A 27,034-nucleotide genomic window follows, 5' to 3' on the forward strand; every position below is an offset into this window, starting at 1 on the left:
TCCTCCTCTTCCTCGCGCATCGCCTGGCTGCAGGTGCTGCTGTCCGGCCGGGCTGTGAGGGGCACGAGGACCCGGTCTTGAAGAGGACCCGGTCTCTCTCTCTCTCTCTCTCTGTCTCTCTCTCTGTCTCTCTCTCTCTCTCTCTCTCGCGTCGCTCAGCGCCTTCCTCCTCCCGCGCGCTGCTTCCCTCCTCTTCCTCTCCCCCTGCTGCTCCAGGCTCGCGCAGTGGAAACTATCGAACCCGTCTGATCTTCATCTGCAGGCGTGACCACGTCTTATCATGACGATGATGATGATGGTTTTATTTTTCTGAAGCATGACATCAGTGCGGAACGCGGGCTGGAGGCTCTTCATCACACGGAATACCGGGACGAGCCTCCCGCTGCCTCTGTGAACACACCGCGCTTATCTTCTTCTTCTTCTTCTTCTTCTTCTTCTTCTTCTTCTTCTTCTTCTTCTTCTTCTTCCTCTGACATCCCGCGATGTGTTCCGGAGCAACAAGCGGCCGTGGCTGCGCGCAGCAGCCGCAGCTCTGCGCGCTCTCAGCGGGGTGCGAGTCTCTGAGGCTGGAGCGCGTGTGCGTGTGCGCGTAACGGCTGCGTGCACCTGCGGGATTACAGCGACCCCACGACCACGACCCGCCACCTGGCTCCTATCCTCTGCGTGGAATAAACTCGTCTCGGATCCGTAAAAAGTCCCTAAACCCAGAGCCTCCGCTGGTTCGCGTCTCCCGGTCTCTCCGGGAGAGAAGGAGCCCGGGTCCCATCATGGCCGGACCCGCGGCCCCCCAGCTGAGACCGGGCTTTACCCTCCGGGTGCTGTGGATGCTGCACGCGCTCCTGAACCTGCACCTGGCCGGCTCCCAGGAGATTTACGCGCCGCACTCCATCCGCGTGGAGGGCGACGTGACGCTGGGCGGGCTCTTCCCCGTGCACGCCCGGGGGGGCCCCGGGGTCCCGTGCGGGGACATCAAGAAGGAGAACGGCATCCACCGCCTCGAGGCCATGATGTACGCGCTGGACCAGATCAACGGCGACGAGGAGCTGCTGCCCAACGTCACGCTGGGCGCGCGCATCCTGGACACCTGCTCGCGGGACACGTACGCGCTGGAGCAGTCGCTGACCTTCGTGCAGGCGCTGATCCAGAAGGACACGTCCGACGTGCGCTGCACCAACGGGGAGCCGCCGCTGTTCGTCAAGCCCGAGAAGGTGGTGGGGGTCGTGGGCGCGTCCGCCAGCTCCGTGTCCATCATGGTGGCCAACATCCTGCGGCTCTTCCAGGTAGGGGTCCATCACCACCATCACCATCATCATCATCATCATCATCATCATCATCATCAGCATCATCATCAGCTCTTACGTCACCCGGTGAAACCCTCTCAGAGTGACAGGTGGTGGGTGTGACTGACAGCTCCAACTTTACAAACTTCAAATCTCTTCCATAAGCGGCTGGAGGTGTGTGTGTGTGTGTGTGTGTGTGTGTGTGTGTGTGTGTGTGTGTGTGTGTGTGTGTGTGTGTGTGTGTGTGTGTGTGTGTGTGTAACCCTGTCTCCTAAAAAGTACGTTCCCCCAGAACTCAAACACATTCTCAGTTACGTTTGATTAGACACGTATTTTCTCCCGCATCACGTTTGTGTTTGACGCATTATAAATACGTTCATAATCAACGTGTGTTTGTGTTTTTGTTTTCTTGCTTTCCCGCTGAATTGAAGCATATTTGAATGTCTAAACTCTGCGGAGGAAAATAAACGAACAGGATTCCCTCAGTAGCGGCCGCCACACCGGGGCCGTCTTCTCTGAGTCGGGTTGTTTGGGAATGCAGCCCAGAGCAGGCGGTAAACTCCATCCAGTGCAGTGAACACTGCAGTCATCAGCAGACTCTCACATGTTAGGAAACATACTTTTTAGGAGACAGGGTTGGTGTGTGTGTGTGTGTGTGTGTGTTCTTGCTGTGAGACCTGTCCTCAGTATTTGTTGCGTCTTGAGGACATCAGACGTCAGCGTTCCTGTTGCTGCTTGAGAAGATGTCCGCTGTGTGTGTCTGTGTGTGTGTGTGTGTGTGTGTGTGTGTGTGTGTGTGTGTGTGTGTGTGTGTGTGTCCAGGGTGAAGTGATGCTTCTGCGACGGCGAGAAGCTTTGAAGCGTCTCATGGTGGGATGCCGTTGTCGGAGCAACAGGATCATCAGTTATTCATAAACGGTGCTGATCGGATAAAATGCTGCTTTTGGATTTAGTTTCAATTCATTTATTTATTTATTTTTCACTTGGTTTTGTCCGTAGTCTGGTCTGCAGGATGTGCCAGGTGTCTTGGTCTGTTTGCGGAGGGTTGCTATGGGAACACTGTTTTCATGCTGCCCTCTCGGCCAGGGCTCTCGGAAAAAAGAGATTTAGATTTTTTTGTGTTGCTTTTACTGGAAACTGACCTCAACCCTCCTCTCTCTGAACTGGTTTCAGATGAGAGAGAGAGAGAGAGAGAGAGAGAGAGAGATTTTGGACAAATCAGAATCAGTTTTATTGGCCATGTGTGTTTACACATACATGGAATTTGTCTCCGGTTTCACTTAGCTCTTTATACGTATACACAATATACAATAAACAAGATGAATATCAAAAAGACATTAAAGACAGTCAAAATGGTGCAAATCCGTTCCTCTTCCTTCCTGCTTCTCTTTTCGACCCCGAAGCTCAAATGAAGTGCATCACTGCATGGATCCAGGTATCTTGTTTCATTCATATTTTTATTCCTTCACCCTTGCAGCTCCTCAGTGTCTCGGAGTGTCTCGTGATCAGAGGGCAGCACTTTATTTAAAGACCTCACAGGATCCTTTCCACCGCTTTTCCCAGAGCTCCTTCTCTCCGTTCTCCACACGTTGAAGCTTCACTCTGAACCCACAGAGTGCAGCTGGTCCTGGTCCTGGTCCTGATCCAGGTCCTGGTCCTGGTGCTGGTCCTGATCCAGGTCCTGGTCCTGGTCCTGGTCCTGGTCCTGATCCAGGTCCTGGTCCTGGTCCTGATCCTGGTCCTGATCCTGGTCCTAGTCCTGGTCCTGGTCCTGATCCAGGTCCTGGTCCTAATCCTAATCCTGGCCCTGGTCCTAATCCTGGTCCTGATCCTGGTCCTGATCCTGGTCCTGGTCCTGATCCAGGTCCTGGTCCTAATCCTAATCCTGGCCCTGGTCCTAATCCTGGTCCTGATCCTGGTCCTAGTCCTGGTCCTGGTCCTGATCCAGGTCCTGGTCCTAATCCTAATCCTGGCCCTGGTCCTAATCCTGGTCCTGATCCTGGTCCTGATCCTGGTCCTAATCCTGGTCCTGGTCCTAATCCTGGTCCTGGTCCTGGTCCTGGTCCTGATCCTGGTCCTGGTCCTGGTCCTGGTCCTGGTCCTGGTCCTGATCCTGGTCCTGATCCTGATCCTGGTCCTGGTGCAGTTTACCAGTGAAGCTCAAAGGGCGGAAGGAATACATTTGAAAAAACTGGACAGTCTTTTTCCAGAAATCAGGAGCCGGTTCCTGAAGATGAATCCACAGACCAGGATCAGGAACCAAAGCTCCTAACTGTCAAACGCAATACAACACAATATGTTTTGGTAATAAAACCCTCAGAATATATGTAGGAATGAAAGGATAAAGTTATATAAATGAGATTTTGAATGTGTGAACAAACCTCTTTAAAGAGAAGTTTAGTTACATGACATCATGACGAAGACTCTACAGGTGAAGAGGTGAACACATGAACTCGGAATAAACCGGAGGATTTATTGTGACAGAAGCAGTAAGATGAACACCTGGATGTTGTTGAGGTGTTAAGGAGGCAACATGGCCCAAAAGTGATCAGTGATGGGCAACCGTGTTTTGGCCTGAGTAGTTTTCTTATTTAATTATGAGGCCATAGCTCAGTAACTTTTGTAATTTCTTCGGGGCTGACCAAAAATATGAATGTGTTGATATTGAAAATATTTCAACGGCCAAGAAGCTTCAGAATACGAATGATCACCAAACTCCGGATGTTTTTTTTTATAACTTTGAAAGTCATGTCAAGGCAAAACAAATTAAAATAAAAACCAAAGAAAAAGAAAGTAAACAACTTTATCTTTCTGATATTCCACTCAATACGTATGAATGGAATGAACTGTCCACCACCACGTCCTCATCCCACCATAACGCCGCTGCTTATTCATCCTAAGAAGTCAAAATGTCCATTTAACTTGGCGCTGCAGACGTTTTGTATCAAACGAGCGTGAAGTGGGTCAGATATGAAGATAAGATCCGTTTAACGCCACACTGGATAGAAAGAAAGGAGTCTAATCATTCTGCCCCCTGATGGAGGAGTCATCTGCTCACAGCTGCTTTCACTCCCTCACATCCTGACGTCCCTAATGGACGAGTTGGCTCTGCAGCAGAAACATATTAACTCTGAACCCATTTCAATAAGAAAAATAAGAAAAATAATATGTTTTATTTGTATGGCGCTGTAAAAGGTACTCAAACGTCTCTAAAATCACTGAGAAGCAAGTGTTGAAACTTTATTGAACATAAACAAAATAAACAGTAGCAGGTTGCTAGTTTTCAGTGTGTGTGTGTGTGTGTGTGTGTGTGTGTGTGTGTGTGTGTGTATTAGTTAGATTTTCACATTTCACATTATATTAATGTTTCATTGATTGTTTCGTCAATGAAACTTCAAGATATGACATGATATATAGTTATATGTAATAGTTCACTGCATGTTTTTGACAACGTCTCGGCTCTGGGAGTCTGTGACAGGAATCCTTTACTTTTCACTTCCTGTGACGTTTTATAGACAATCTAATCAACGGATCGTCAGATAGTGGAAACGGTTTCCAGGACACTGGCACGGCTCCGCTCCCTCTCTCGGCTTTTCTTTTTCCCATCCAGTCTTTCCTCGTCCCATCTTTCTTCCTCTTGTTTGCTCCCCTCTTGGTCTGCTTCATTAGGCTGCAACACTCGACACAGATGCATGTTGACGGGGAGACAGAGTCATTAACCCTAGAACTCTACGGTAAAAACAGTCACACCATCACTAACGGCGGGTATATTTCACCCGATATAATGTACCTGATCAAATATACTTCAAAATACAACAATACGAGGCAAATTGAAGTACTCTTCCTTTATTTTACCCGACAGAACTTCTCATGAAACTAAAAGCAGGTATCATGGGGTGGACCCTGAAAAAGGGCTCAAAATCGGATGAAAAATTAGGGAATCGTCAATAAAACATGATTCAAAATATAAATAATGGAGCTATGAACTTGTTCTTTGGTCCACAAGTTCCTGGGACATGTGAGTCTTGTCCAGTGGAGGAAAAATCTCCTTCAATGTTAAAACCCATCGAAATGTTTTCACCCTCTAAACAGGGATTGGATCAGAGAGACACGCCCACCTTCAATAAGACACGTCCACATGCAATAAGACACGCCTGCATTCAATAAGATACACCCACCTTCAATAAGACACACCTATCTTAAATAAGACACACCCACATGCAATAAGACACACCTGCATTCAATAAGACACACCCACCTTCAATTAGACACGCCCTAGTGTTCTAAGGTTAGTGTTGTAGGGTTAAAGGCATTACTGTTCTAGGGTTAAATACGTTAGTGTTCTAGGGTTAAAGATGTTAGTATTCTAGGGTTAAAGACGTTAGTGTTCTAGGGTTAAAGACGTTAGTGTTCTAGGGTTAAAGATGTTCGTGTTCTAGGGTTAAAGATGTTAGTGTTCTAGGGTTAAAGACATTAGTGTTCTAGGGTTAAAGACGCTAGTGTTCTAGGGTTAAAGATGTTAGTGTTCTAGGGTTAAAGACATTAGTGTTCTAGGGTTAAAGACGTTAGTGTTCTAGGGTTAAAGACATTAGTGTTCTAGGGTTAAAGATGTTAGTGTTCTAGGGTTAAATATGTTAGTGTTCTAGGGTTAAAGACGTTAGTGTTCTAGGGTTAAAGACGTTAGTGTTCTAGGGTTAAAGACATTAGTGTTCTAGGGTTAAAGACGTTAGTGTTCTAGGGTTAAAGACATTAGTGTTCTAGGGTTAAAGACGTTAGTGTTCTAGGGTTAAAGACATTAGTGTTCTAGGGTTAAAGGTGTTAGTGTTCTAGGGTTAAAGACGTTAGTGTTCTAGGGTTAAAGACATTAGTGTTCTAGGGTTAAAGGTGTTAGTGTTCTAGGGTTAAAGACATTAGTGTTCTAGGGTTAAAGACGTTAGTGTTCTAGGGTTAAAGACGTTAGTGTTCTAGGGTTAAAGACATTAGTGTTCTAGGGTTAAAGGTGTTAGTGTTCTAGGGTTAAAGACATTAGTGTTCTAGGGTTAAAGGTGTTAGTGTTCTAGGGTTAAAGACGTTAGTGTTCTAGGGTTAAAGACATTAGTGTTCTAGGGTTAAAGATGTTAGTGTTCTAGGGTTAAATATGTTAGTGTTCTAGGGTTAAAGACGTTAGTGTTCTAGGGTTAAAGACGTTAGTGTTCTAGGGTTAAAGATGTTAGTGTTCTAGGGTTAAAGATGTTAGTGTTCTAGGGTTAAAGACGTTAGTGTTCTAGGGTTAAAGACGTTAGTGTTCTAGGGTTAAAGATGTTAGTGTTCTAGTGTTAAAGGTGTTAGTGTTCTAGGGTTAAAGACGTTAGTGTTCTAGGGTTAAAGATGTTAGTGTTCTAGGGTTAAAGGTGTTAGTGTTCTAGGGTTAAAGACGTTAGTGTTCTAGGGTTAAAGACATTAGTGTTCTAGGGTTAAAGACGTTAGTGTTCTAGGGTTAAAGACATTAGTGTTCTAGGGTTAAAGATGTTAGTGTTCTAGGGTTAAATATGTTAGTGTTCTAGGGTTAAAGACGTTAGTGTTCTAGGGTTAAAGACGTTAGTGTTCTAGGGTTAAAGATGTTAGTGTTCTACGGTTAAAGATGTTAGTGTTCTAGGGTTAAAGACGTTAGTGTTCTAGTGTTAAAGGTGTTAGTGTTCTAGGGTTAAAGATGTTAGTGTTCTAGGGTTAAAGGTGTTAGTGTTCTGGGGATAAATATGTTTGTGTTCTAGGGTTAAAGACATTAGTGTTCTAGGGTTAAAGACATTAGTGTTCTAGGGTTCTACGGTTAGTGTTCTAGGGTTAAAGACATTAGTGTTCTAGGGTTCTAAGGTTAGTGTTCGAGGGTTAAACCCTCCCGTCGCTGCACGTTTGGAGGACAACGCCCGTATTTGTTTCTAGACTAGAAAACATGAACATGTAACTTTTCTCCTCCGTCTCTCGTTTTAAAAGTGGATGTTTTGGCAGCAGGGCTGGTCGGGCAGCGCCAGCAGCTTCCACGTGAGTGGGCGGCGGGTTGGGTTGGTAATGGGAGAGAGTGGGAGGGCTGACAGGAGGCCGCAGCTCATTAGGTACATACGCTTTATTATGAGTCCGCCATACGGGACCGTATTCATTTTAATAAATGGGCCATCAGTGCTTTTAGCAACAAAAAAACACAAACAAACAAATCCCCGTAGAATCAGCACGGCTTCTTTTCCACCAAGAACGAGGACTTCATGCACCGCTCTTTGCACATGACGAGACGGGGACGGATTCAACGTGATTTAGAGAAAGCAGAATGTTTCAGCATTGTCTCTTCATGAGCCGCAGACCAGCTCTTCTTTGCCATGAATAATAGTAAATGAAATCACTTTGACTTTTGGATAGTTTTTTTCGATATATATATAGACATACATACATACATACATACATACATACATACATACATACATACATACTGTATATATATGACATGTCACAGACAAGAAAAAAATACTATATTTGAGTATATCAAAAAAATACTTATACTCATATATAATGATAATGAAATCAGCATTTGTGGCAGCCGGTAGGAGACGATACTTCCTGGAACAGTATGTGATGAAATATGAGTTAATATCATCAGAGCAGAAAAAAACATATTCAGATTGAATGAGTCACGAAAAAAACTGAAGATTTAAATTGAAACTGCTTTTACAAGATTCTTTCTGTAAACAGATGAAAATATGACTAATGAGCCAACTTAATTATAGCAAAGGCTGCTCCGATGTGAAACAAAAAAATTATTAAGGCAAACAAAAAGATGAAAGGTGCCGTGTTGCTGTGTGTGGAACATCTTAAATGAGACCAAACATGCACCACATTGTACTGGTACTACATTGTTCTGGTACTACATTGTACTGGTACTACATTGTTCTGGTACTACATTGTACTGGTACTACATTGTTCTGGTACTACATTGTTCTGGTACTACATTGTACTAGTACTACATTGTACTGGTACCACATTGTTCTGGTACTACATTGTTCTGGTACTACATTGTTCTGGTACTACATTGTACTGGTACCACATTGGTCTGGTACCACATTGTTAAATAAATACACTGTGCAAAATAGTTATATTTATTTATTACTCTTGCACTTTACTCCTTTGCTGCTGTAATCCTGTAAATGTCCCCACTGCGGGACTAATAAAGGAATATCTAATCTAATCTTATTTTATAACAGCCATGAGCCCTCAGCTAATATCCAGCATATTGCATAAACGATGTCACACAAAGTAACTACGATCCGATGAGTTCATGTCGGAGTTTCTTTACTTCCATCCGACCACACCTGAGGAGAACAACAGTGTGTTTTTATTTACTCGACTCTCCTGAATGCTTCACCCGGTGTGCTCTCCGCTCGCCGTGCTGGGAGTTGAACCCGCGGGGTTTCCTTCAGGCTGAGCCCGAAGCCACAGCTGCAGAGAGAAAAAACCCGACACTGATGGGACCGCGAGCAGCCGAGACTTTTGGGAGGTTGACTTTGCATCAGAGGGGAGAATTTAAACCGCGAGGCGAGTCGGCTCTCCATTCAAACCACAGCCGATCCCGTTAGCCGATCCCGTTAGCCGGCGTGGCCGCGGCTCCGGGCGAGGATGGCCACCCCGTCTCGTATGGAGACTCATTCCAGCGGCTCAGAAGTGCTAAATATCAGACCTTGGTCAAACGTTCTTTCCATAATTCTGTGTGAAATATCCGACGTGTGGGTAATTTCCGCATGAATATTAAGCGGCACGCGGTTTTAGCCCGTTTAAAAAAAAAGGAGTCGGTGCAGTTCAGTCTGCCACTTATGTCACCGTGGCCCCCGCGGGATGAGCGGCCCCGCGGGGGCCAATCCCTGGTGGAAGTCCTCTCGGCGCTCCGGTTTCCTCCCACAGGGCCGGCGGTGAATGCAGGTCAGGAGGAGCAGAACAAATAAATGTGGGCCGACCGAGCCGAGCGTGAAAAGAGGGCACGGTGTTGTTGTTGCGTTGTCGTAGCAGATCCAAACTTTTTTTGCTGTAGAAATCCAAATCCGTCGCATTGCACTTCTACATTTTCACATGACTAAATAGTTTGACTTCAGCTCACATCAGTGGAGCAGAAACAGCAACAGGGAAAGCAAAGCATCATCAGCCCTTCAGAATAAAAGCTCAAAGATATTTGAACGTCTTTGTGAGGCACATTTTAACTAACGTGAGCTTCCTTATGATGTAATTTAATTTAAACGTTTTTCCAATTGACCCTGAGACAGCTGAGAGCCCCAGTGCAAAGGGGACTTGCCTGATTATATTACATCAGGGGTATAAGTATCTGAGTGGGTTTTATTGGGCGATCAGTCTCCTCTGATGGACGGGTGAAGGTTATTTCCTCGTACGCTACGAGAGGCTGCAGCTTCATTTAGAGCCTGAATAGGAATCAGCAGTTCATGAATTATTGAGGAGGTGACTAAAATTTGAATTGGATTGATGTGAAACACCTGGACTCACCACAGCTCCCACCGGCTGCGAGCAAAAGGCTTCGCCACTTTCTGGGACTTTATTTTTGGAAACCACACAGACTCATAACTCTTGGACATGCATTTTTCGTCCTTCCCTGACCTATATTCATTGAAGTGCCTCAACGGGAGCGCTGACTCACCAAAACTATACGCCTGCGCTGGTTGTAGACGGCACCACCTCGGAGCTGCCTTTCATTGCTCTCCGGGTGGAAGCCGGACGGGAAGCGGTGGGCAACGTGTTTGAGGACGTGACAAAACTAACTGGGCAGCTGTGATCGGCAACAAGAATCAAACACAGCGTCCCCGAGTAACTTCTGTGTACACAGGTTGTCTGCACATGAGTATACGTTCTTTATATCAAATTAATTATCTAATTTAATTGATAACAATTTAGGATATGAATATATAAGCAGTATGCTTCTACCTATACCTTTTCAGTCTTTCTGTTTTGTATATTACATTGTGGCTTTACTTTTTTTCTTAATATCTTAGCTCAATTTGTAGTCTTTTGCTGGGAGAGTTGGCTTTCTACATGACTGAAGAAAAGAAGAATATTTTTCCAAAAAGGTACAAAACTATTTTCCCATGAGGCAAAACAAGCAGCATTAAAAGTAGGATCCACTATTATTATCACAATGTTCTGGTAATGAAGGTCTGTGGAGCAAATCAGAATCAGAACCATTTATTGCCATGTAAGTTTTCACATACAAGGGATTTGTTCTGGTGGGAGGTGCATAACATTTAATATTTAAGAATAAACAGAGAGCAATAAATGGGAATATTTACAATTAAATCTATAGTACAATATAAAATTATCTATCATCCAATATCATAGTCCAAGCCCACCTTTTTTTATTATAACTGCAGAGAGATTATTTCTGCTGTCATATTAGAGAAGTCAGCACGAAGAGGGAAAAGGCTTCTGCAGGTCTTCCAAAGGCCTTGAATCTATTTTGCTTTAGAAAGCCTTATACGGTATTTAAAAAAGCCTTGAATTCCATTTACAAAACCTGTAAATATTGTGTGTGCGGTAAGGTCTGCTCTGAAATGTTTCTGCATGGAAGTACAAGCCGGAAGTGGGTCTGTTGAGCTGCAGGAGGCTCTGAAACGTTCAGGAAGTGGGCGGAGTCATCGTGATGTTTTGTGGACTAGTTTTGAAGCCTCTGGTTCGTCATCTTGGCCGTCGCCATGTTGTTTTGTTTGCTATCGCCCTGTTCGTTATTGGTCGTTGCCAACTTGTTTTCTTGTGGGCGGAGCTACCGAACACTCGATCAGACATTTTTAGGCGACCAAAATGTTTCAATTACCTTCCATGAAGTGAAAACACGACCTGTCAATCACCTTGTAGCCCCGCCCCTGAAGCATACCCTGCTTTATGGTCTGCTTGACTCTAAATGGACCATAACTTACTATATGAACATCGTGCTGTATTGAATGTCGCCCCCTGGAGGCCATGTGAAAGAACTTTCCAAGAGCGGATGTGTGAAGCCTGGTTCTTCGTCATACTTTCATCCATTGACCAGTATGACGAACGTATGACATCATCAGATTGCATCCTATGAGGTGTTACAAAGGGTGTTAAAAGTCGTGAAGAAGTGATGCATCCTGCAGGAACTCTGGATGAAGCAGCCCCAGAAGCACCTCCCTCTCAGGTTTATATTAGGAATATTAGTCTCAGTCAAACCCTCTGAGCGCACACGGCCACACAGGCCCGTCTATTACCGGCAGAATGAAAGCTCCCGTGGGTCCGGGCACGGCTCAGACTCTGCTTCCTGTGTTGGTCGGTGCGGTTTTGGATTAAAACGCCTCGTTTTTCTGCTAGTTGGTCGGGATTCCACATGGATGCAGCTTTGGGCTCCGATCTCTTTAGTTCAGTGGAGTGTTTTTTTTATTTTTTATCCTCAAGCTTAAATTGAGCCAATTAACTGTCACCATGGGGATCGACTAAAGCTCGACACTCTCCTGTCTTTTCTTCTTCAAGCGCGTATTATGTGACTGTCCATGGATTTAGAGAATGAATTCCTTTATTCAAAGACAACATGAGAATAACTCTTAATGGAGGAGGAGCATCTCTCTGAAACCACATTCCTGAAGCACAATTTGTCTTGGCGTCGGCTCTGTGTGTCTGGCTTCGTGTTCAGAATCACCTTCATCTGCATGCAGCCGACAGCCGTCACATCCAGTCGTTAGTTAACCCTAGAACACTAACCTTTTACCCTAGAACCCTAACCTTTAACCCTAGCACACTAACATCTTTAACCCTAGCACACTAACATCTTTAACCCTAGAACACTAACCTTTAACCCTAGAACCTTAACCTTTAACCCTAGAACACTAACGTCTTTAACCCTAGAACACTAACGTCTTTAACCCTATAACACTAATGTCTTTAACCCTAGAACCTTAACCTTTAACCCTAGAACACTAACATCTTTAACCCTAGAACACTAACGTCTTTAACCCTAGAACACTAACGTCTTTAACCCTAGAACACTAACGTCTTTAACCCTATAACACTAACGTCTTTAACCCTAGAACCTTAACCTTTAACCCTAGAACACTAACGTCTTTAACTCTAGAACACTAACGTCTTTAACCCTAGAACACTAATGTCTTTAACCCTAGGACACTAACGTCTTTAACCCTAGAACACTAATGTCTTTAACCCTAGAACACTAACATCTTTAACCCTAGAACACTAACATCTTTAACTCTAGAACACTAACGTCTTTAACTCTAGAACACTAACATCTTTAACCCTAGAACACTAATGTCTTTAACCCTAGAACACTAATGTCTTTAACCCTAGGACACTAACGTCTTTAACTCTAGAACACTAACATCTTTAACCTTAGGACACTAACGTCGGAAGATTTTCACCCGAGTGATTGTGGTTACGTTAGTCTGAGTTTAATTTGCATTGTATTGTTCTATTTTAATTTATTTTTGATGAGATATTTTATCAGGTACATTATATCGGGTGAAATATACCCGACGTTAGTGATAGTGTGACGTTTTAACGTTAGTGTTCTAGGGTTAATGACGGCAGCAACAAGGCTACATCTGGAAAATGAAGCCTTTTCCACTTCTGCCTTCATAGCTCCGACCTACAGTATGTTGAGTTATATATATACTTAGTTTAGTCTTGCTGCTACATAGAAGCATGCCCCCAGGTGCAGGCCGGCGTTTGATTTCGGGTGACCTCCCATGGCTTTCAGAAGCTCAGCTTGGAGTGTTCAAAGCAAAGTGGTGTGCTGCCCCCTTCAGGGCATGCAGAGTCACGCGGGGTCGTCTCTGGCTGAGCCGTCATCTGAGAGCTCGCCACAGGTTGGATTGCATGTGTCCCGACAAAAAGAAAAGAAAAACTCAAATGGATGTAAAGATCAAGGTCCACACTGGCAGGTCCGGCCTTGATTATGGATTTAAGAGAATCAGTTGGTGGCGATGGTGCAGAGTTCCTCCATTCCATCGCTGATCTGGGGTCAGGTGGAGGGGCAGCATTACCAGGCCAGAACAGATACATACTCTCACTAGCTATTCTGGGTCTTACCAGCTGGATGTTCCTCTGGATGCACGGACCTCGTCAGCTGACTGGGGGCATGTTGTCTTGTCAGCGCCGCTTCCAGCTCCTTCACTGCTACCTGTTGGAAGACTTCCAGAAAGTTGCTGTGGACTGAAAACTGCCCATTAAACAAGATGGGAAATAAGTTTTTGTTTTCAGAGCTGCAGCGCGTTTCTGCACGTTCACACGTCGTCTTCTGTTGTGGACGTGCTGCTAGGGCTGGGCGGTATGGCCAATAATTCATATCACAGTATTTGTAAGATTCTGGCGTTTTTTTCGAGTAAACAAATTAATTTATTGACGCAGAAAACTACCACCGGCCAACTGAACAGCTATTGAGTGGCGAGCAGCTGTTTGTACGATGGTACATCGAGGGTGTTAGGAAGCTAAACCTGGAGGGACTTACCCAGCATGCAGTTCGACGGTGTAATTTTATAAATGTACAATTATTAGTGTTTCAAATTGTTTATGTGTCACAAACTGTTGTGTCGTGATGTTTTACCTGTTAAAGAGCGTTAGTTGTGGGTTATTAATTGTTGTTATAAAGTTATAACCATGACTAAAGTTAGAAAGTATGTACAAAATTCATACCGTATGTAAATTTGCAACCGGTATAGCGGTTATACCACACAGCCCTGTGTGCTGTGATGAAATGAACTGGCTACGGCTGGACAAACCCAGTCCACGTCTCCCAGCCGCAGAACGCAGAGCTCAAACCGAGCACATTAAGTTGAGCGATGGCCGCCGCGGGCCGCTGGAGGTGCAAAATACAGCAGCGGGCCTCCTGCCAATTCACCGCGGTAACGAGCCACAGAGGTGTTTTTCTGCCACGTTATGTTTTCAAATGACTCTCAATCAGAGATGTGAAACGCTACAGAGCGGCCAAAAGAGCCGGGAGACTGGCCCGTCGCTCTGGATGCCGCTCCGGGCTCGAACCGTCGTCTGCTGTTCATGTCCTCATAGTGCATGAGACCGATGAGGGGAAGGTTCATCTGGCTCGTGGAGCTGATCACGGATCGAGACGCTTGTGAAGTTGTCAGACCGGTAAAGGCTGATAAAAAAATAATCAAAGTATGAACTGAAGCTAGAGCTGCTTTACTGAGGAAAACGTCTTTATTTTGCACTGTGTGTGTGTGTGTGTGTGTGTGTGTGTGTGTGTGTGTGTGTGTGTGTGTGTGTGTGTGTGTGTGTGTGTGTGTGTGTGCAGACTTCAGTATCACCACGCTGCACATCAAGTGTCCTCTCGGTGTCAAGGATTTCAGGACACACGGAGCGAGGCCAGACAGGTCTCCCTCGGACTTGTGGGTAAATAAGTTATTTTTGGGGGGGGTGTTGACTTTCAGCGAGTGAAGGACGCTTCAAAGCTCGTTGCGCTGCCGCCGCAGGACGACGCACCACCCGGCTCGTCCTTTGACGTGCACTATTTGACGTGCACTATTTCTGTCCTTAAATACGACTCTGTCGTATCTTCTCTATGCCGGCGGCGATAGCCGTGACCTTCACTGGCGATGAATCGGAAAAAGATCCATAATGAGCTTTTGGATTTAACACTCTGGGGTCTGGGGTCATTTTCTTGATTTTACATAATTTTTAAAGTTCCCTTTTAAAGTCACTTGCATATGATACATACATACAAAAATTACAGAAGAATCTCAGCTATCTATATAATGAGGCACCATTGTCCCAAGGCTCAAGTGTAAAGAGAAAATATGACTAAAGCTAAAAAATTTAATCTTGATTTTGGAAATTGTTCATATTTGTTGTGAAAACATAACTTTACTCATGTGGTATAGCGGTTTTGTTGATGGAAATTGGTTTACCAAAGGTCTTAGGTTCACAAAAGCAGTGGAATATATGAATAAAATGGTAGACACATGTAGATAAATGTCAAAAACCAAATGTATTATTATATGGTGGGGGTGATGAGCTGTGGCTGCTTTGAGGCCTGCTATGGTGATGTGTTGGCAGGCAGACGGACTGGAGGCTGCTGCAGCTGCATGTTGTCCTCTGGACCCTCACAGCTCTGAATACACTCTGTAAAATACATTAATACAAGTCAGGATGAGTTCACTGAAATAAAGTTAACGGTGATAGAGACAACAGTTGATTACCCACCGTTCATAGCTGTAGTCAGCTATCTCCGTTAGCTCTCGTTAGCTCGCGCCGTGTTAGCAGCACCTAACGTGACATAAACACTACTGTAGTAACGATTAACGGAGATCCAACGCTACTAGGCTTACTAAGTTCACTGTAAGAAAGTTAACGGTGATCGAGACAACAGTTGAGTATGCACCGTTCAGTCGTAGACACGGAAGAGACATCCAACACGGCGCTATCTAGTGACGTGTTAACGCCAAGCTATCGTCAACAAACACATGTTAGTTACGGTCTTACAAACACATAATGGAGGTCCAACACTACTGGTCGTACTAAGTTCACTGTAAGAAAGTTAACGGTGATAGAGACAACAATTGATTACTCACCGTTCAGTCTCACAGAAACGCTGTAGCCAGCTATCTGGCCCGTTAGCTCCGGCTAGCTCCTTGTTAGCAATCCTTCAGGCACTGGAGCTGCGACGTCTGTCCCCTCCTATATATTTGCTCAGGACTCTTTGCTTGGCATCTTCTGACTCACACTGAAGCTTTGCACACGTCGTAAGACACGTCCATGTTTAGATGCTCAGACGCGGAAGTGGAAACCATATCCGCCAGATTTGAAACCATATCTCTGTGACGTATTATTGTGATGATATAATTTTTATTAAAAACTTAAACACCTGCTCGGACGCGTCGACGCGGGCCCCGCCCCTAAAGGGTTAATGAATGTCTCTTCGAGCACCTGACGGGTCTGTTCCTCTCCGCTCGCTGACAGCGACCTGTTTGACCGACATGTGTTTCTCTAGAGCAGAGGTTCTCAAGTGGAGGTGCGTGGACCTCTGGGGGTACGGGAGATTCTTAACAAACACATTTATAATTAGCATCCATTAAAAAATCCTTTGAAAATTGTTATTTAATGAATATATAATCAAATATATATGTACCGTAAAAGTCGGGTTACAAGCCACTCCTACCTCCGGTCAGTGTCCCCGCTATAGCAAGCTAGGAGCAGCGCTAGCTAGCATTGCTGCTGCTAGCGCTGCTAGCTCCCCGCTGCTACTGCCCGCGTCCCCTCTGCCCAAGTCGGGTGTAGAGCCTGGTCCCGCTACCTTCGGTGGTTTTCGGGGAGCTAGCGGAAGTTAGCGGGGAAGTAACTGAGCGCTAGCAGGAGCCCCAGCTGGCTACAGCGGGGAGCTAACGGGGACACTGACCAAAGGTAGTAGCGACTCGTAACCCAACTTTTACGGTATACGTTCATCAACTAAATTGTATATATTCTATATTAAATCAGACTGTGCATAACATCCCCCCCCCCCAAACAATGCTTTGCGCTGGTTAGGGGGTGAGATTTTTCCCATGGGGTACAATACTGAAGAAAGGTTGAGAACCACTGCTCTAGAACACAGAAACACGTATGAACAATAACTCTGTATTTTAACTTGCAGCAGTGCCTCTTCCTCCTCCTCCTCCTCCTCCTCCTCCTCCTCGTCCTCCTCCTCTCGAGATGCCTCTTACTTTGCCTGAGCTGTCACACTGTTGTCACCAAACGCTGCATTCAGACTGCAGCCTGCATACAGATGTCACATGTCAGTGCCTCCCTCCTCCTCCAAAGAAATTAAGTCAAATAACTGAAAACAAGCAGTAGGAGCTGTGACCGTCCTTTGAACGGGTGTGTGTGTGTGTGTGTGTGTGTGTGTGTGTGTGTGTGTGTGTGTGTGTGTGGGGTGCCGTCCAGGTGGCGAGAGTCGAACTCTCCCTCCGCTGACGTGACGAGGTAAAAGCGATGCAGCGTGTGATTATGGTGAGTGCATATTGATGCAGCTGAGGACACGATAAACGGAGTGCGGGATTAACCTGAGCCAAAACAGTGTTATTATGGTCTGTAAGTCCAGGTTTATTTTGTAGTTACAGAGAATTCTACATCTATCCGGGACATTTTTTCATGGCTTTTTATCTTATATCGGTCTTTGTATCAGTGGCTGCTTAGAAGCGGGAGAACTGTGTGTGCTCGTATTCTATGACAGACATTAAACACCACTGCACAGCAGAGCATCCTCTAAACACAGAGCACAGCAGAGCATCCTCTAAACACAGAGCACAGCAGAGCATCCTCTAAACCCAGAGCACAGCAGAGCATCCTCTAAACCCAGAGCACAGCAGAGCATCCTCTAAACCCAGAGCACAGCAGAGCATCCTCTAAACCCAGAGCACATCAGAGCATCCTCTAAACCCAGAGCACAGCAGAGCATCCTCTAAACCCAGAGCACAGCAGAGCATCCTCTAAACACAGAGCACAGCAGAGCATCCTCTAAACCCAGAGCACAGCAGAGCATCCTCTAAACCCAGAGCACAGCAGAGCATCCTCTAAACCCAGAGCACAGCAGAGCATCCTCTAAACACAGAGCACAGCAGAGCATCCTCTAAACCCAGAGCACAGCAGAGCATCCTCTAAACCCAGAGCACAGCAGAGCATCCTCTAAACACAGAGCACAGCAGCAGCAAAAGGGTTCATAATAAAGCACATTGGATCAGGCCTCTGTGGGAGGCTATTTGTCCCGCCCCTCCTCCACTGTGATTGGACGGCTGGATAGGAAGTGACAGTGACGTGAACAACGTTTTTAACACCTCTCGACAACCTGAAGCAAATTATAGGAACAGTGCTTCGCTCAGCACCTCCTATTGCAAACATAGGAACAATATTTCTAGCATCAGGAAAAACTATTTTGAGGACTCAGCCAGTGCAGGTGGGCGTGGCCTCCAGTGCATTACAGTCAGTATCAACAAACAGAAGTAATACTATCATCTCAAAGCTGTTTGTTTGGATCTCGTCAGGCTGCAATGATCCAAGTACCTCCAAGTATCTGCTTCAGATTAGTTTCTTTTTGGATGGATTGGCATCTCTAGGGACCTTAAAGAAACTACAGCAGCCATAATATATGTCGGCTACGAACATAGCAGTGGCCAAAACACTATTTCACAAACATCCCTACTTCATTTTTTTATTATGCTATAACTAATTTGGGATTCGAGACTGTTCTGAATCTTTTCGTGACCTCTGGGGACCATGAACGTCTGAACCAAATCGCATCACAATCCATCCAAAAAAGTTTCAATCACTTCTTTCCCCGTTTCACTCAGAGCCACAAGAAGAGAACGCTGGAGTAAGAGTCAGGGTGAGTCATTCAGATTCCTCCAGATTCCTCCTCTGGGGACCATGCATGTCAGTCCTTTGAGTGGCCGTTGAGAAACTCAAGTCTGCACCAATGTGGCGGACCGATGGATGCTGTTACCACGGCGGAGGAATAATCTGCTCTGGAAACATTGGTTACATAAATAGTTCTAAAAGCCCCATCATGAACACTGGATGAGAAGAATAAAGGGGTGAAATTATTATGACATCACTGTATAACGAGCGAACAAGACAAAAAAAGAAACATAGAAGTGACTCATAGAAATAATGAAATCGTTAATTAGACCGTGGAGCCAGGGTTCTGTCCCAGGTGATTATTCTGCATATCTGTTGGGACCGAATTAAAAAAATAACAATGGCTTCTGTGGTGCTCTTTCATGCTTTGTTCTTTGTCTTACATGCAGATTAATCCACTGCAGTGTTCCCACCGTTCACACTGGGTGCACATTACTGCTGCACTTGCTGTTTGCAACGTTCAAAAACTACTTTTCCTCAGCTGCCAGATGGCAAAATAAACTCTCCAGTCCACTGGCTGATGGAGATTCTTGAGCCAGTAATACCAGTTATATCCAGGTGGCAACAACTGGTTATGCAAAGTGAAGCCATGTGTGTTAAAGCTGCATTCTCTCCTGACCACCAGGGGGCAACTCCTCTGGTTGTATAGAAGTATATGCTTCATGTGTTAAAGCTGCATTCTCTCTCCTGACCGGGCGACTCCTCTGGTTGTATAGAAGTCTATGAGAAACGGACTCTACTTCTCTCTTGATTTATTCACTCAGTAAACATTGTACACATGACTTTATGGTCTCAATCTCTTTCTGCATGTCTGTGAGAAGAGTTTGTGGGATTTCTTTTGGGTTCATCAGTTCAGGAAGTCAACAACACTATAAAGAAGTCGAAAGTAGAGCAGCTGTGTACCTTGGGCAAAAGAGCTTCAGTGAATCAGTCAAGCAATCTGAGCAGCACTGACAGTCATGGAGCTGAAATGTTGGCTGCTATTATTCTTCTGTTTGTGAACCCAAGCACCTTGTAGCCATGCTAGCGGCACGGCTACAGGGACAGAGTGTTTGTCCGTTGGCTCATTCGGCCACAACTTTAGTCCAGACTGGAATATTTCAACATCTACTCGATGGATTGCCATGAAATTACCCTCAGACATTCACGTCAGGGGAGGAGGCCTCTTGAATTTGGTGATCCTCTGACTTTCCCTCTAGCGCCTTTAGTTCGCCTGCAATTACAATTCACATTATATTCATATATCTTGTCGCAGCTAAATAGCTGCAGACACAGTGAGTTCCTTTTCTTACGTGAATGACAGGAGGTCGTTTACTTCCTTTCCTTTGGTCTTTATTTAATGCAGCAAAAACGTTAACTAAATACACATTTAAATAAACTCTGGTCACACTGTCAAACGGTAGAAAAACTATATGCTGTATGCTGCATGCCATGACGTCATTAAATCACGGAGAGGGAGCGTCAATCATTAACTTAAATATCTTTCAATGTATGTTACATGTCATAGTTCCTGCACCTTGAGCATAAATCATAATATTAAATTATTAACATTTCTGAAATTCTAATTTACCAATAATACACTTATTTACCACGGACAGTGCACACTAACATTTCAGTTTCCACCTCAATGTAAATGTGCCAGAGTTAGCTGGGGAGCTAATGTGTGTCTGTGTTCCATGGGCAGGTTATTAAAATGCGATGGCCTAATATTATCAGCAAACACTGTCCCGCACAATGTACTTTCTTTAGTGCTAGCAAACACGCTAATCTAAGAGTGTGAACATGCTAAACGTTTGAAGCAGGTTAGCCTCGTCCTTGTGAGCGTGTTAGCATGCTAACGTTAGCGTTTAGCGTAAACAGCCCCACAGAGCCGTAGACTCGATTTATTCCTTTAGCCTTGAAACCTCAGACGCTATCAACAGTGAAATGATTCCCCAAACTGTCTGTTTTCGTTAGCATGTCTGTGGACGTGTTCTCCTTTACTGTAGGCATGCATATGACTCCGAGCTTCAGGACCAGGTCCACGTTAGCGTGGCGAAACAACGGGATAGTCCCTTGATAGTCTCCGTGCGTCTTCTCTCTCTTCGCACTTCACACGAAAGCACAGAGAGGAAAACACAAAATGTAAATTTCTCTGCTCTTGTTCTTCTTTGGTGTTTCTTTCCTTTTTATCTCCCACACAAACACGCATCATCGACCCTCCCCCCCCGTTTCAAACAAATGCACACTTCACATAACTTCACTTTGTCTCGTCTATCTTTTTTCTCCCGCTCATTAAAGTCATAAACTGGGGCACTGGCACCGCTTGTCATCGCCTTTGTCTTCCTCGTTGGTGCCGTAACAAGGATCCGCCCCGCCCCCTCCCCCGCAGAGGGAAGCTGCCAGAACCCGTCACAGCCCTCTGATCCCTCGGCTTAATTCTCCAAGTATTAGCTGATGACGCATACTGACGCTTTCTTGTCTTAAACATGCACACACGTGCACACGCTCAGACTGCGTTCCCCGCAGACCGACTCTGACATCCATCGAGTCCGAGTCGAAGTCCCTTAATTTTGACTCGGCATTAATTCACAACGAGAGGAAATCCCGGAGCCGACTGATGCGTCCAGCAGTGTGAACGGCGGACTCTCCTCAGTGGGAAGATGATCACCTCCGTCTTGTTTCTCCTCTTGTTGTCAAAAGGTTATACCTCCATCTTCTTCTCCTCTCGTCCCAGAGGTTCACTTCATAATTGAGACTTTCTGTCTCGGTTTAAAAGTGTGGTGTGGTGTGGTGAGCAGTGATGAATTCATCCCATCTGAATTCCATGGCATTTTTAATTGAATTTTTAAGAAAAGTATCTGAATAAGACATGAACGATTGCTTGTACTGAGTTCCTTGTTGTTGAAGCTATGACGTGACATATTTCAAACCAAAGGTGCTACTTTCTACTCTTGTGCCGAGATATTCTCAGATTCTCTAATCCGCCGTGGAGCCCTGCAGTGCGGAGGAGAGCGTACCTCCATTTTCTATATACGTCTCCTGCTTTATCGCATGTTGGCCGACAATCGATCCAGGCTAACCGTAGCTAACGCTAACCCTGAGGCCTTCAAGACACTGTTATCGGTACCGGTGGAACTCTTGAGATGATAACATGAGCCAGACTTCAGGCTTCAGTCTGGATGTAAAACACATCACCCCTGAAGCTTTCCAAAGCGTTTGTCTTGAGACTAAACTCAGTACAACAGCCTGCAAATAAAATAAAAAAATAAATAAAAAGGTGGCACAAGGCCATCATCACACAAACGGCTCCCCGAGAGCACGAGCACTAGACTCAGACCCAAATTGAATTAACCTGTAGGAAAATGGTATGATTATAAACTCATTAAATGAGAATTTAATGAAGTAAGTGTAATCAATTAGTTTGACACTGATTTCCTTTCCATCGGACGGAGCGAGGCCCCCCGGCTTGTTGATTGACAAACAGCATTGCGACTCTCTAACCGCCGGTCCAAAACGCCGCCGTGCCTTTTTAATGTCTGCTGAGTGAACGGAGGAGAACAATGCGTTCCTAATTGGACGTTGCAGAGTCAGACCATGTGATAATCCTCAGCGGCAAACTCAAGGTTCATTTGCTGCTGTTTGACGCCGCCGATGTGATGCAGTGTATAGATTTGTTCTTATACTTTCCACATGCTCACACACAACAGAGACAAGCGCCTAAAGCATCAGTCAGTAGGTTTTGTTGCCTCAACCCAAATGTTTGTGGTTTTGTTGCCTCAACCCAAATGTTTGTGATTTTGTTGCCTCAACCCAAATGTTTGTAGTTTCGTTGCCTCAACCCAAATGTTTGTGATTTTGTTGCCTCAAACCAAATGTTTGTGGTTTTGTTGCCTCAAACCAAATGTTTGTGGTTTTGTTGCCTCAAACCAAATGTTTGTAGTTTCGTTGCCTCAACCCAAATGTTTGTGTTTTTGTTGCCTCAACCCAAATGTTTGTGGTTTTGTTGCCTCAACCCAAATGTTTGTGTTTTTTTGTGCCTAAAATCAACTATGAAACCTTTGGCAATGAATCACTAAAAATACTAAAAAGTGCAGCACCTTTTGGTGTAGGACGGATGAATAATTCTCTTTCAAAAGGCTTTATATCCAATCTAATAGAGGTTTTTTCTTCTGACAGCCGACATTCAAGATCTCTAAGGTAATAAGTATCCAGTCTGTAAAAGGGCTCCTTTCAACCAAGGACGTCCACTCAGTGACCTGCACAAATCAATTCTTTTGTATTAACACCCTAAGCAGGTGTGACATTTTCCAGAAGTGGATGTTTCATTTTGGAACAAAAGGTTATGTGGGTGGGATTGTTATGTGAGACCGGCGTGTTCATCATTACTGTGTGGATTTAAAAGTTAGGTGGTATTGTGTGGTCGCTTGAAAGGTCAAATTACTGGAGAGTCACTGGTTAAATCCATCTGCAGCCGTGCATACAACACCTGAAAGCTACTACGACGTACGGCGCCCCCTGTGGACTAAAGAGGTAGCGTCTCTGAGCCCCAGGTCCCTTTAGAACACCTCTCATTTTACTGCAGCAGGTTCTGACAGTCTCTCAGTCCTGGTTCTGGTTCTCCTGTATTAAAAAATAACAACTGAGAAATCTACTCTCTGATTGTCTTGTTTACTCGTATCGTTCATATTGGGATGAAATTGAATGATTCTTAACCATTTAAAAGTTCCACACTGTAAGATAAACCTTCATCATCCTCTGCCATTCATCAGGGATGTTGTTAGCTTTGGGATAATCCAATCTAGTCACAATGAATTAGTGTTTGACATTTTAGAAGGAGTGTCCTTGACCATGATGCAATGAACAGCCCTCTGTCCAGTGTACCCGGTGTTTTCATATTAAATATTAATATCCCCCCGCATGTTGCATGCGCATTGCAGAATGCTCGTTGTGTATGCGTTGTGAGCTGTGTGGATCTCCCTGCAGGGACAATTAAGCTTGAGCTTGAACTTATCTCGTTATTTTGTGTTTCTTATTAAGTCTATTGGCTCGGCACCAGGTGAGCCGAGTAACTCTCCCTCTTATTAAATCTGAGTTAATGCCGAGTGGCTGGACACCAGTGAACAGCGGCCGGAGGACAGGGAGAGATTTGTACTTTGCATGTGAAGCTCTCCATCATGAGAAACGTATGCTGTGTGTCTGTGGAGCTTCCTGTCTCGGTGAGTCACCGCCGTGTGTTTAGAGGTGAGTTGGCCTCAGATCACACTGTTGTGGATTGGAATATGAATCATTCAGTCAGTCAATGTTTGTGGATAAATCAGGGGCTGGGGGCTCTCACTCGTCACGCGTCATATGCTGACGCTTGGTCGATGCCCCTCGGCGTCTGATGGTGACGCATGGAATCCCTCTCTAGCGTCTGGATGAGTCAACTGGGATTTGGATTTTTTTAATCCCGGGACAGAAGCCGGAAGTTCAGGTCCAGCTCAACACATTGTCCAGACGACCATGCAACTAAATCTTGAGTGCTTGTTTCTGTAAAAAAAGGACAGACGTCGATTAGCCGACAGCAAGGACGTCTAAATGCCTTTCAAATATGCTGATAAGATGGAGGACCCACATTTAAAATGAACTTAAAGCAAAGTCATTCTGCTCTCCAAAGAAGCCAGGCAGAGACAGATGCTAATAGTATAAACTAAGAAATGGAATTAAAGAGTGTTGAATGAACATAAATCCATAATCTCGCCCGATATCAGTGGAGGACCCACGCTGTTTGAGAAGGTGCAGCAGCTCATACCAGTGTAGAAATCATCTTTCCAGCATCTAAAACAGCCTTTATTGCACTGCATCGTGTCTTCACATTAGAAGACATCACAGAGGGCCCTTCATCACAGTTTCTCTACTAGAAGAGCATCACAGAGGAACTTTTGTGTCCTTTATTTTGTAATATTGAGGCACCAAGCACGACCCTGGTCTCAGTGCTTATATATCAAAATTGTTCTCATTCATTTATTCAATTTTAAAGTTCAACAATCAATTTCAGGTCGGGGTTCATTCTCACCTGCATGCTGCAGGTTTGGCGTTGCAAAAAGATAAATGTGAAGTTAAAGTATAAAAGAATAATATAATTGGTATACTCCAGTAAATTGCCATTTACCGCGAAAAAAAATGTACCTACGTTCAGTAATTTAAAGTCAATTCCCTTCGCTACGCTCGCTCCAACATTTAATTTAATTCTTTGAATCAATTACGGGTTCAGTGGATCAATCAGTCAGATAATCGTCCCGTCAGTCAGTCGGTCCTCCCATCGGCTCCCTGGTCCTCTGCTCTGTGAATTTCATCAGTTGACTGGTCTGCCAGTGCACATTAGCCCTGCCGACCCGCCCTTAGGGAGCCCTCACACACACACACACACACACACACACACACACACACACACACACACACACACACACACACATTCATGTCTGGACCCACAAAAGCTTGCTCTGCACAGGATGAACACAAACTCTTGTTGACGAAAATGTAAACGCAACATGTGAACGACACACACACACACACACACACACACACACACAAACACACACACACAGTTAACGTTGAACAGAAATGCTCAGAGCCTGGGCTGCATTTATTTTCAACAGTCCTTATCTTGGTTGTTGAACCAGCAGTGTTATCATTTGTACTCCTAAAAGTGTCGGTAATCACTCGAGTGAATATCTCATGTGTGTGTGTGTGTGTGTGTGTGTGTGTGTGTGTGTGTGTGTGTGTGTGTGTGTGTGTGTTTGTGTGTGTGTCATACCTACAGCTCTCAGTCACTTATCCCATCTTCAGAAAACACACACACACACACACACACACACACCATTGACTGGTTGTTCTCCTGTCTAAACCCCGCCCTGCTGCTCTGTAATGGATGAGTAGAAGAGGTGTGTGTGTGTGTGTGTGTGTGTGTGTGTGTGTGTGTGTGTGTGTGTGTGTGTGTGTGTCGGGCCGGCTACGGTGTTTTATGAAAACTGCCTTCTTAATTTGGATGAGGAGACGGTTAATTCCTCCCGAGGGGAGTGAAATTAACCGTCTCCTCTAACCGCACGATCCGGCACGTCTCTCTGCCGGTGAGCAGCCGGTAAACACCGGGGAGGCCCTGTGCTGTCAGCCAGCCAATCAAGAAGCGGCAGGAGGATCCCGAGGATCCGGAGGGAAGGTGATTAAACCACGGCAACGCGCCCCTGAGCAAGGCGTGGAACCGACCTGCTCAGCCCTGTGCAGGCTGTGGTTTGGCAGCTTTAAAAGATTTATTTGATTTTTTTTTAAAAGCCCTTGTTTGCCCTTTTTTTTTCATGGATTTCACAAACTGGCAGACAACTTGATTTATCTTGCGGTCCGTCCGGGGATCAGTGGCAGCGGCCCAACGATGTCATCACGAAGCCCGGAGCCATGCGGGTCGCCATGCGGGTCGCCATGCGGGTCGCCATGCGGGTCGCCATGCGGGTCGCCATGCGGGTCGCCGCCAATGGAAAATGACTGTTTGAGAATTATTCAAAGAATAATTCAGTCAGATTCTCATCAAGAATCCTGGAAATGTACGACAATAAAACCAGCTATTCATTAGGATGTTAGCATCGTAGACCGTTCATTGAACAAACCCTCTCCAACACGTGACCCTCTCTAACACGTGACCCTCTAACACGTGACCCTCTAACACGTGACCCTCTCTAACACGTGACCCTCTCTAACACGTGACCCTCTAACACGTGACCCTCTCTAACATGTGACCCTCCAACACGTGACCCTCTCTAACACGTGACCCTCCAACACGTGACCCTCCAACACGTGACCCTCTAACACGTGACCCTCTAACACGTGACCCTCTCTAACACGTGACCCTCCAACACGTGACCCTCTAACACGTGACCCTCTAACACGTGACCCTCCAACACGTGACCCTCCAACACGTGACCCTCTAACACGTGACCCTCTCTAACACGTGACCCTCCAACACGTGACCCTCCAACACGTGACCCTCTAACACGTGACCCTCCAACACGTGACCCTCCAACACGTGACCCTCTAACACGTGACCCTCTCTAACACGTGACCCTCTAACACGTGACCCTCTCTAACACGTGACCCTTCAACACGTGACCCTCTAACACGTGACCCTCCAACACGTGACCCTCTAACACGTGACCCTCTCTAACACGTGACCCTCTAACACGTGACCCTCTCTAACATGTGACCCTCTAACACGTGACCCTCTCTAACACGTGACCCTCTAACACGTGACCCTCTCTAACACGTGACACTCTAACACGTGACACTCTAACACGTGACCCTCTCTAACACGTGACCCTCTAACACGTGACCCTCTCTAACACGTGACTCTCCAACAC

The 27,034-nt window shown here is 45.4% G+C and overlaps 1 protein-coding gene across 1 annotated transcript in view; it reads left to right on the forward strand.

Annotated features, from left to right (window-relative positions):
• Positions 1-767: 767 nt before the first annotated feature.
• The window catches only part of grm7 (glutamate metabotropic receptor 7), a gene marked incomplete at both ends in the record, with an annotated part of 210,728 nt that continues 184,461 nt past the window's right edge, over positions 768-27,034 (forward strand). The window contains one exon of the mRNA XM_079217911.1: positions 768-1,280. Within this exon, the coding sequence (XP_079074037.1) occupies positions 768-1,280 (513 nt within the window). The remainder of the gene's footprint in view (positions 1,281-27,034) is intronic.

This window comes from Taurulus bubalis (assembly GCF_910589615.1).
Source record: "Taurulus bubalis genome assembly, chromosome: 5".
Classification (NCBI taxonomy): Eukaryota; Metazoa; Chordata; class Actinopteri; order Perciformes; family Cottidae; genus Taurulus; species Taurulus bubalis.